The sequence below is a fragment of the Phragmites australis genome, chromosome 5 (assembly GCF_958298935.1).
Source record: "Phragmites australis chromosome 5, lpPhrAust1.1, whole genome shotgun sequence".
Classification (NCBI taxonomy): Eukaryota; Viridiplantae; Streptophyta; class Magnoliopsida; order Poales; family Poaceae; genus Phragmites; species Phragmites australis.
Genome location: NC_084925.1, coordinates 21,267,750 through 21,279,632, shown reverse-complemented (window position 1 = coordinate 21,279,632; position 11,883 = coordinate 21,267,750). Strand labels below are relative to the sequence as shown.

The following is an 11,883-nucleotide window of genomic DNA, read 5'->3' as shown; positions in this document are numbered from 1 at the left end:
TTGAGGCCAACCTGGGCAAAATTGAGGCTCTCGACTAGATGCGGTCACCTCGAACACTGAAGGAGGTTAAGCGGAACGCGCCATCTAGGACTTAAAAAGGTACTTATCTTCCCCGTTGATTCTTACACCACCTAACGAGAAAGAGGAGCTCTTTTTGTATATTGCAGCTACGCCACAAGTTGTAAGCACGGTATTGGCGGTTGAATGGGAATGCCCCGAGAAAAAGGCCATGGTCCAAAAACCTGTTTACTACATGAGCAAGGTTCTACACGATGCTAAGCTACGATACCCACAAGTACAGAAGCTGATATATGTAGTATTGATGTCTTCCTGGAAATTACGGCACTACTTTCAAGCACACAGGATCACGGTCATAACGACGTATCCGCCGAAGGATGTAATACACAATCAGGAAGCTATTGGATGAATCGTGCAATGGGCAATAGAACTAAATGGGTTCGACGTAAGCTATGCACCACGCACAAGCGTGAAATTCGGAGTGTCAGCAGATTACATCGCCGAATGGACAAGCGTTGAGGAAAAAAGGCTAAACATGGTCAAAGATCACTGGACACTCTTTTTTGATGGATCGCTCATGCTCCAGGGCTCGGGGGCTGGTATTGTGCGCAAATCTCCAATGGGCGACGAACTCAGGTACGTTGTTCAATTAGACTTCAAAGCCTCTAATAATGTTGTAGAATATGAAGGACTAGTAAACGGGCTCTGTATAGCTGCATCACTTGGGATTAAATGACTTCTTGTGAAAGGGGACTCATAGCTAGTCATAAACCAAGTTCAAAAGGAGTACCAGTGCTTAGATAACAACATGGCGGCTTACTTACTCGAGGTACGAAAGCTCGAGCATAAGTTCGAAGGAAGAAGTGATGCACATCAGAAGGAGTGATAACTCTGGTGTGGATGAACTTGCTAGACTCGCTTCTTCTCGAGCACCGGTACCCATAGGGGTCTTTGTTGAGAAACACGTTAAGCCATCTTTCCCGATAGTTCGACGAATGGATGCTGCCCAACCCGACCAGTAGTCTGGTCAGGTCAGCGAGGCAGAACCCACAGACACGGATGCTGCACTACTCGAACGCAACCCGACTTGGATGACTCTGTACCAAGCCTATCTCATGGGTTGAGACATCCCTAATGATGATGCGTCTGCAGAGAAAATTGCTCGTAAATCCAAGCTCTATGTTTTGGTAGACGGCAAGCTCTACCGAAAGGGGAGTAACGAAATCTTGATGAAGTGCATCACTCAAGAAGAGGGCAATAAAATATTGCTCGATATCCATGGAGGCATGTGTGATAATCATGCGTCTTCTCGCACCTTGGTCGAAATTTTTTTCCACCAGGGATTCTATTGGTCGTCTACCCTCTAGGATGCTTCTGAGCTGGTCAAAAAGTGCGAAAGCTGCTAATTTTTTGGAAGGCAGACCACTCGACCAGCCCAAGCTCTGCAAACAATCCCTCTTTTCTGGCCTTTCTCCGTATGGGACTTGGATATCCTGGGACCATTCTCAAGAGCCCAAGGTGGTTACAAGTTCCTATTCGTGGCTATTGACACGTTCACCAAGTGGATATAGGCTGAACCCGTATAAAAAATAACCGCAGAAGTGGCCAAGAAGTTCATGAGGAGCATAATTACTTGATTCGGCATCCCGCATCGGATAAATACGGATAACGATAGCCAGTTCAGAAGCGAAACATTTATTGCGTTATGCGAAGAATTCAGCATTAAGACTTGTTTCGCCTTATTAGCTCACCCGCAGAGTAATGGTCAAGTTGAGCGTGCTAATGGTATAGACTTGCAGGGTATCAAAACTCAGGTCTTCAACATGCTAAAAGCCTACTAGAAACGCTGGGTAAAAGAGCTTCCCTCAGTACTATGGGTCATTCGTACGTCAACTAATAGGGCCACCGGTGAAACTCCTTTCTTCTTGGTTTATGGAGCAGAAGCGGTGCTCCCGACTGAGTTGCAGTTCGAATCACCTTGAGTGGAAAGTTAGTCTAAAGAAGGGCAGGAGCACTTACGAACGGATGACATAAATTTACTCGAGGAGTACCGAGATCGAGCGTCTATTCGAGTGGCTAAGTATCAGCAGGCATTGCATAGATATCAAAGCCAGAAAATTCAACCCATGCAACTCGCTGCTAGGGACCTCATCCTACAGAAGGTGCAGAAACAGGCCCAGCGTCACAAGTTGTCGCCTAAGTGGGAAGGACCTTACATAGTAGTCGAGGTCACTCGACCTGGGTCAGTACGGCTATCTACTCCAAACAGTGAGATACTTGAGCACTCGTGGAACATCGATCAACTCTGAAAGTTTTATTCATAAGAAAAGATAGGTTACAGGTAAGTCGATTACATTCGTTCGATTGGCTACTCGATTACATAATTTTTCTTTTTCACTCTAATCCGTGTGGCTAGTGCAAAATTAACAGAAATGATCAGCTTAGATCTTTCAAAAAAACCTTATTCGCCCTTGAACGAGTCGAGGAACCTTTTATACTCCTCCCTCGGTCGACAGTTGATCATTCCAGGGACCGGCCGCCGACCAACATAAGGACCAGGGAATGTGGCCGAGGCGAAGACCCTGCTAGAGCTGCTGACCGATGCCGGTGATGCCGAGCGGTCTTCTGCGAGGTGCGAGGGTGATCTGGTAGTTGTCGACGGAGGGAGACGACTGTGCCTCCTTAGCCAGTGATGACCTGAAGGCTCCACTACCGAAGACCTCGATGGCGGCTTGGTCGATGATCCGGTCGAGATCACCACTATCCTCAATCCTCCCCCGTGCGGAGCACTGCACTGTATGACTTGAAGCATAGGTCTTGATGTAATGGCGAACGCAGTGAATGAGGGGACAACGATTTTCGGCGGTGGGTGCTTCTTCCTTCTCTTTCCTAGGCCCACCACTCAAGTCCTCGTCATCGGAGGAAATGATGATGATTTCAGGAGGGACCGTAGCGAGAGGCCTACGAGAAAGGACTTCTGGGATTAGTTCACGAGGAGGAGATGGAGTGGAGGCCATGGCTTCAAGCTCTACAAATCCTAGAAGGCAATGGGCAAAGGAAACAAAAGGGGGCGATACGAAAGACAGACGGCTTCAAGTCCCCTCTATTTATAGCGGAGGGAACAGGTCTTACTGTATAAATGTAGTCGTTAAGATCCGAAATGATGGCATCGCCTCGAGCGCGTAGCGTGTTCGGCAAAGTCGAGACGTCATGATGGTATTATGGCTTATCTCATCTCTGCAAAGAGGGATGGGCGGTCATTAGCATCAAATCAAGATTGCGGTGAAAACGAGCAGAAATGGGAGTGGGTTTTTAATGCCCACCTACCCAGCAGTTCGAGCTCACTTGGCACTCACATCACAGTTAAAACAATAATGCTTGGGGGTTTGCACTCTTGAGTATTCACTCGAGGATGATGTGTTGATGCATATGCTCTACTCTCTATCTTGATTGCCACATCAAACAAAGAGTCGGGGGCTACATCGCATACCTTCGATGCTGGAACTTTACTCTTTGTTCGACTACATTATTGACCAATGGTACAGGTATGTCCTTTTTTTACTCTCCGATCGAGTAATTTCTTCCTCGACCATAGAGTCGGGGGCTACATCATAATGCCATATTTTATGTTATATGTTTTTTTGCAAAATTTTATCTGGCTCTGCGTCAATCGCATTGAATAGAATCAATAGAGACATGTGTTGGGTCGATGACGGACAATTATACCTCAGGAGGCATAACGGTACGGAGATTGTCAGACATCTCACGCCTAACGGCCAAAAGGGTTCTAAAGTCCTAGTCTGCCTCGTGTGTGTTCTCTATCGAGTTCATGTTTATGTGCTGACTGAATGCGCAAGTTGATAAAAGTTCACAGAAAATCCGATATGCTCTAAGCTCTGTATTAATCTTTTTCCTTACTATTACGATCTTCTCGAGTACTCGAGGGCCGCGCATCTAATGACTTGTCTAGCTACGATTTCAGGTATCACAAATATACCATTGATCAATATCGAGAATAACGATAGCACGCTCTGATCGGTTTTGCATCTATTAGTGCTAAACTCTATTTCATAGACAAGGAAATAGTAGTGGTAGCATATTAGATAGGCAAAATATCAGCAGCGCCTCCAGTACAATTATCAAACAAGAAGAAGCCTATTACATATTTAAGGGAAAAGCTTAGGAGATATCCACCTACAAGAACGCCACTTAAAATTCCCTTCAAGGGATTTGACCGTCCTGGAAAAAGCGTCGGGGTGCGAAATCTCGAGCACCAAGTATTCATCTCAGTCGTAAGGTGAACTTGTCCGACGGAAGCCCAGAGTTCGACCATGGATGGTAATACCTGGTACTGGAGGGACAACCTCAAAAGTCAAGCCCAACAGAATTGTTTTGTCCTTCATCCAAGGGATAACTTTCCAGTCGAGAGGCTCCCAAATGTCATCGTTCATAGTATGAACAGATACTAGCGTCTGAGCATTGTGTTTAGCAGGATCATCAATTTGGTCGACCCAAGATTTCAAGAAAAACACGCGAGTCTCATCCAAGATAAGTAGAGTGCCCCCCAGACCAGGCTGCCAGAGTTTGAACTCCAGCATTGACTGTTCCAATGCCACAATGACTCCAGATGGATCCCTTGAAGCAATCCCATCTAGGAAATCAGCAATGCGCCACTATAATTTGGTACTGGAGACTTGGAACCAGCGCAGTGGACCATCAACAAGAAACACATGCACACCCTTTGTCATATGAAGATGAAAACATGGCTATTCTATTGTCAGTCGATGAAACATCTAATTGTTAGTTGGAGACTACAAGTAACAAAATTAGATCAAAGATGATGAAATAGAAAGACGGGAAACTCGAATGCAAATAGTTAAAGTAGGGAAATAAATTGTTTGACTCCCTCTCTAAAAAAATAAATTGTTTGACAGCTTGTGTGTGAAACATTTTCCTATCGGACTATAGATTATGTTTGAAGGTCATAATTTTAGAAAACCTAGAATTGTGCCGTTCCATTTGGTTCAAAGCCACACCATCTATTTTGTATTATGCTGATGCTGTTCTTCGGTCACAATGGACAATAATATACTTCCCTTAATGTAGCTTCCTATCCTTCTGGCCCTATTTTCGTTCTGTCAAAATCCAGTGGCTAAAAATTCCTAGCTGAATCAAACGTGAGAAATATTTTTGGACTACTTTGCAGAAATAAAGTTGGAAATGTAATGATCTAGATTTGGATGCCATCATTGTGGCTCCCCACCCTGGCTCCTGTTCCTCTGTATCCAAACTTAACATCTTGTCTTGAGCCACTTGTTCCCCTGAGCCCCACCAAATTACTTGCTAAGGTTGTATTTCATTGTGCCCACCTCAGCTCACGGCTCAGTCCTGACACTTCTTATGTTTGGTTTCATGTTGAACTTGATGAATTTTGGTTTTGGCTCGATTAAACCTAATACTGTTCTAAACTATGGGTTGGTAAGGAACATGTACAGGTTGACATGGAAATTGCCGACTCATTTGCAATCGTCCTTTCCTGCAGAGAGCTGTAGCTGTCTTAGTCTGCATACACATCATACCGGTACTTTCTGCAATCTTTTATCCAAAGCATTTTCCTTCAAGTCCCTCTCAACCATAACAAATACTGCAGCAATTAAAACATATTTGACATGTTAATAATTGCTAACCATACCAGCTCACCCAAACATATATTTTATGCTCTTCCGGTGATTGTGCACATGACAAGCTTGGATGCATTGCTTATCAAACAAGGGATTGATAGTTGCCTTTCCTAAATAAAGAAAATTTGTGCCAGGTTTTAATAGATAAATTTAACTGCAATTCTATAATAAAACTACTGAACATATAATTAAGTTCCATTTTGTACCACAGATGGGAATAGATAATATAATGTAAATTAATCATGTAAGTAATTCTTATAATTCAAAAGTTTTCATGTCATCCAAAGATGAATGCAGCCAAAGTTTTGTTGTAGATTGTAGTTAGTTTATATTATAAGGCCCTTTCTCTATAATGCAGATAGGTCTGAAGTGTGCAAGCTTTCCTTGCATATGTTATATGCGGATATTTCATTTAACATTTCTATATCTAGGTTAACAAATAAGGATTTCAAGCTAAATGCCCCGCTATCCATTTCTACTTCCTTTCCGTGCATGAAATTGTGTTAAACCAATGGCTCCACCGTCATCTCTAAATAACAGATCTTCTGCTTCTCAATACCATATAGTAGCTCGCCTTCCCCCTTTTGCTGCCTTACAGTGACTTCAAGAAACTTGAGATTTTTTTACTGCATCCTGCAACAAAACTCATTTACTGCAATGTCCCAATTGTTTTTAGTGCATGCTTACTACAAACAATGCATGTTCAGAAGAAATATGAATGAGCTGCAGTTAGTGAATCCCTAAAAATGAGGTGGAGTCTATACTAATATAATATCGAAAGGAATATTCTGAGTATTCTGAGAACACAATTAGTTATCAAACTAACAACTTTTGAATCGTTCTTGTTTTACATATTTCAAGTGAAATGCTATATTGCTGTTGTTAAAATATTATTTTATTCAGTCACATGTGTTATTTTTAGCATATTCAGAACATTCATTGTTGTGTTGGGGATATAATTTTGAGCTTAGAAACAACATTATTTAATATTGCTTATTAACTGTACAGTTTATGTCATGGCAGCATGCGAGAATTTTACTAAGGTAGAACATTGCATCTTGTACTTTTCAATACAGATTTGTTACTCTCATTTTGTTCATTTGGTGCAAACACAAACATCATGTTGAGATGTCTCAACAGCTCATTCTAGCAACTCAAGAAGCTGTTATTCAGAAGAAATTATTTAATCATGGCCTTCCCACTGCATGCATGTTTTTTCTTAAAATTTTAACCATATGTAAGATGGATTAAATATAAAATAGAATAGTAAAGATTTATTCATAGTTATTTTGTTTCACATTATCTGTAGAGAGATAATTATAAGTACATAAACTATCATAGATCCTGTGCATATGCAACGAAAATAATAGAAGATCGCTGAGCAATTGTATCTCATTGTGAGGAAGGTGCAATATCACATAAACGGAGCCATTAGTATGAAATACACCTTACATATGGATCCAACATGAATAATATTTTGCAGGGAATTCCAATGGTACAAACTCCTACGTATATCTTGACAACAAGTCCGAGATATATCTTGGTGACATACATCTAGCTTCAGAAATGATGTTTAACAACTAGACATTCTGATTTATTGTGAATGATGAGTGCATGCACATATGACTGACCATATTATTCATGACATATTAAACCTTAAGCAATCAACCACAATTTTGGTTGTTGGTGAAATTCCCCGAGGCATGGACAACACTAAGCAATGGATCGTTGACTTCAAAGCCATCAATAAAACTGTTGATTGAACTAGGAGCAGTGACAACCATAGGCATATCACTCTGCTCACCAAACTGGTATTGCAAGGCTGAAGCTGTGTCCATAGGTGGTTGTGGCAATGACCTTGGAGTTTCCCTTGCGTCTAGAAGCACCTGATTGACCTTGCCCAGGACAACACCATGTATTGCTTCCAGCTCCTTGTGGAACTCCTGCAGCTCATCTAGCCCCAATTCGGAGACCTTAGCATTCAACCACCGCATCAAGCGTCCACCCATTTCCTTCTCAGTTGCCTCTTGCACCCTCTCCTTTCTCTTCTTCTCAGTCTCCACCAACTCTTGCAACTCCATGTACTGCACATTCAACCTATGCACAGTTTCTGTCACGTCACCACTATCATGGTTCTCACCACCCGATGTAGGGCCATTATCGGGAGAGTCTGAAGTGAGGAAGCGGTTAATAACAGCGTCAATGGAGGGATGGCCAAAGGAGTAGGTCCTACCAGATTTTGAGAATACAATGGCACCGATCATGGCACCACAAAGGATGGAGAGCTCACTAGCCTTCTTGAATAGGCCTTGACGGCGCTTGGAGAAGCATACCTGTCGTGCTTCCTCATTCTGGATGGGCTTGATCTCAATCTTTTGCCTTCCTAAGGATGCCTTACCCTTCAGCATCTCCTAGATGACAAAATGTGTGGTTTCTTGACTGAGTCGTAAAGAGTAGTATGTAGATGGAGATAATACTGTGTGATGAAATGGTAATCACACCACGTTTATATAGGCACATATATGTAGATGCAAGAGGAAACTTAAATCTGCAAAGATATTCTGTGGTGGGTTATAGCTGGATACTATATTATTATATTTGGAAGGCATTTGTAAATATTAAGCATTTATTGTGTTTACATGGATTTTAATCAATTTTAGCATTACAATGTTCTGGAATACAGCTAAGTTATAATGGTACTGCCAGACAAAAAGATTGAACTGTCTAATTAACGTACGATGTGCTAGTTGTAATCCTTCCGTAAATATATGCTTTAATAACATCCAAAACATGAACAAATATGCATCTGTCACGATCTAGTGCAGCCATATACAGAACGTATAATGATAGCGCAAATAAAATTGGAAGGACTAAATCACGATCCTTGTCAAATCCGATAGAAATTTAACGTCCGGACCACTCGAGCTTTACTGGGTGTAACTAGAAATTTCATTTCCCTCTCGTCACATCCATCTCTGCTAGACATATACATTCCAAAAGCAAAGTGGTCCTACGGTGATAGATGACAGAAAATGTACTGTTGTAACTAACACCTTGCGATTTTGCCGTAAGTAATAGTATGAGTGCCAGAAATTGTTCTTCTGCTGATGGAAGATATCTGGATTTTAATGCTAGAAAGGGTGATAGGAAATTAGTGCAACACACCATGCCAATGCAGAATGCCCAGAGTTCGATTGCAAAAGAGAATAAATCAGATATATTTAGTTTCAAATTTGCATACTTGTTGCTTGGTAATTGCTTGCCTTTTCGCCTCTACAACCATTGCTTCTTATTTATGCATCTTCAAACTGTGATCAAGTTAGTGAGAGTGCTCACCATCAACACCAACAAAGATTGAACTTGCTGCCATGTGAGGGATGCATAAAGAGATGGTCGTTAGTTTAAAACCTGTTCTCGTGGCTGGGTGTGTAGATATCCTCGGACGGATAAGCTATGCTTGATGGCTGGGTGTAGATATCCTGGTATGGATAGCTATGCTTCAGATAGTGACTGGCAACAATTTCAATCTCTACTAGTGCGCGATACGATAATCATCTTCAAGTTCTCCCCTCCCTTGGCCTTTCTTTCATTTACCAACTTGTGGCATGGCCTTAACCCCATCAAATTAATTCAGGGCTAGTTGCCTTTTCCTGGGTCACTATAGGCTTCCACTTATTTCCCCATGACATGAAGTTTTGATCATGTTGTCCAGACGTCGGAAAGGATCGGTCTCAGACCCCATTTACGTGATCTACAACAAAATTCAAACAAAAATCTTCGATGGTGGCATCGAGGTCGTTAGAGTTTGGCCGAATCTTACAACACATGCACTATGATCTCTTTATGACCGAGTCGTAAAGAGTAGTATGTAACTAATGTCTGCCTTCTTCGCCAGTGAAGACAAATAAACGTAGCCATTGTGCTACGCTTTTATCTTGTTATTTGATTACCTCCACCCCTTTAATTGCAACACATACATGTACTCTAATGAATTAGATTTGAGCATGTTACTTGTTGTTTTCTTTTTGAGGTTTATATTATTTTTAATCATGAGGTGAAGGAAGTCAAATATGTTGTTTTCCAGTTGTTTATATTCTTATGCTTTTTATTTATGAATGAAGCATGTCGTATGCATATCATGAATTGGTAGTCATGTCGCATAGTGTTTGCGACCGTACCAGTACAACATCGTATGTTATCTGGTAAGAGGTACGGTGCACATCCTTATGTTACTCAAGAAGGAGTAAGGGTGGGGAAGAGCAAGACATGCGCACTCATTTGCATTTATTTTGAAGTATTTACCTTAATCACATGGATGTTTTCCTTCATAAGCAAGGAAATTATGTATTGTCATTCTGAAAGTTAAGTGTTTTGTCAAATCATTTTGATGCTGGGTCACCATGTTTAATTAATAATGCAAAAGTTATTAATATGTTAAGTTTTCTTGCTACTTTCAAAGGGAGTTTGGCCGAATCTTACAACACATGCACTATGATCTCTTTATGACCGAGTCGTAAAGAGTAGTATGTAGATGGAGTTACTCTCAGGTAGCAGGGCATGTTTCTAAACAAGGAAATTCGTCTCTCGCTAGATTTGGCTGCACTCCATCCAACTACAGCGAGAAGTAGACGACACGATCAAATGCTACTGGATGGCTAATGGTCAATACACAGTGAAGTTAGCATACCTTGCGTAATTCAATGGCAGCTTCGAGCGCTAAAAAACAGCACAATTTGGAGAGCACAAACGGAAAACAAGTAAGAAACCAGCAAAGGAGACATCATATTAGTGGCAACTGCTTAACATGCGTCATTAATATCCTATTAGTGACGGGTGCAATAATGACGCATCACTAATGTCCCTTCTGATGAGGACCAGATATAGAATGTTCACTAGTGGCGGGTCGTAACATGACCCGTCACCGATGATAATAATGACGGGTCAAGTTGGGATCTATCACTAATGACTAGGTGATCAGTGATGTGTCGTTCTAGGCCAGTCATTAGTGACGAGTAAAGTTATAACCCATCACAAATGATAAGAATATCAATGACGGGTCGTCCTAAGCCAGTTATTAGTGACGAGTCATAACTTAACCCGTAACTAATGATCCACTCATTAGTGATGGATTGTCCTATAGCAGTCATAATGACGGGTTGAAGGGAATCGATGACTTTCTAAGAGGAGGATGAATTAGAGCACTTAAAAACTATTGGCTCCAAAACTTTCACAAGATAAGCCAATCTCAATTTATATCTAAATATGCTCTATGCTTATCTAGTATGTCTACTCTACCGCTCAAGAGAATTGCAAGGTAAAATGCAAGTAAGTAAAATGCGAAAACGTAAATGAGGTAGAGAGACAAACTCGACATAAGGGATTTTTATCCCATGGTATCGGTAGCACATAAGGCACCCTTAGTCCACGTTGGAGCTCCACAAAGGATATGCTCCTGGTCGCCAAGTCTCTTTTGGTCACGACTATTGAGATACTAAGTCACCAAGACAAGGCCTCAACCACGATGAGCCACCAAGCCACCAAGGTAAGGTCTCACTACTAACCTCTCTTCCGGTCCCTTGTACGCCGTCTTCACTTCGGAGGTTTAGTCACAAAGACAAGGGCCTCCTCATCTCTGCACAATCCTCTTCTCGCCGCTCCACACCAAGTCAGAGGGTCAACAAGTTACCGGTGAGTCTCCAATACTCTAAGGTGCCAGCGTACCTCTTGGTACATATTTGGATCACTCCTTTATCTGCACTCTAGGTTGCAGCACCTAGCAACTCTTCTCTATAGGCCTATAAGCACTAATCACTTACTAATAGTATGCTTAATCGTCTTGGATGAACACTTTATGCTTTTGAAGGGCTTGGATGTCTTCTTAAGTGTACAAGGTTTCTTTGGATTCCAGCAACTTCAAATGAACGAGTGAAGGTGTATTTATAGCCTTAACCCCGCGGACTAACCGTTATCCCAACAGCTCACATATTTTGTGAACACCAGATGATCCAGCGTTAACAGAGGTACAGGCACTAGATCATCCGGTATGTATACTCTCAGAAACTAGCTGTTGGAACTCCACTCAGAGTTCTTTTGAACACTGGATTGTCCGGTGTAATATTTAATCCATCACCGGACTATCCGTAGAGTTTTCCTGAGCTAGACCGCGCCAAACTTCTTCTCTACA

At 41.8% G+C, this 11,883-nt stretch overlaps 1 protein-coding gene across 1 annotated transcript; it reads right to left on the bottom strand.

Moving 5' to 3' along the window:
* Positions 1-7,363: 7,363 nt before the first annotated feature.
* On the bottom strand, positions 7,364-8,155 carry LOC133917862 (agamous-like MADS-box protein AGL29). The gene is made up of 2 exons (XM_062361691.1): positions 7,933-8,155; positions 7,364-7,869 (listed from the first exon to the last, which is right to left on the bottom strand). The coding sequence occupies exons 1-2, from the start codon at positions 8,105-8,107 to the stop codon at positions 7,364-7,366; spliced, it is 681 nt and encodes a 226-aa protein (XP_062217675.1). The 5' UTR covers positions 8,108-8,155.
* Positions 8,156-11,883: the final 3,728 nt, after the last annotated feature.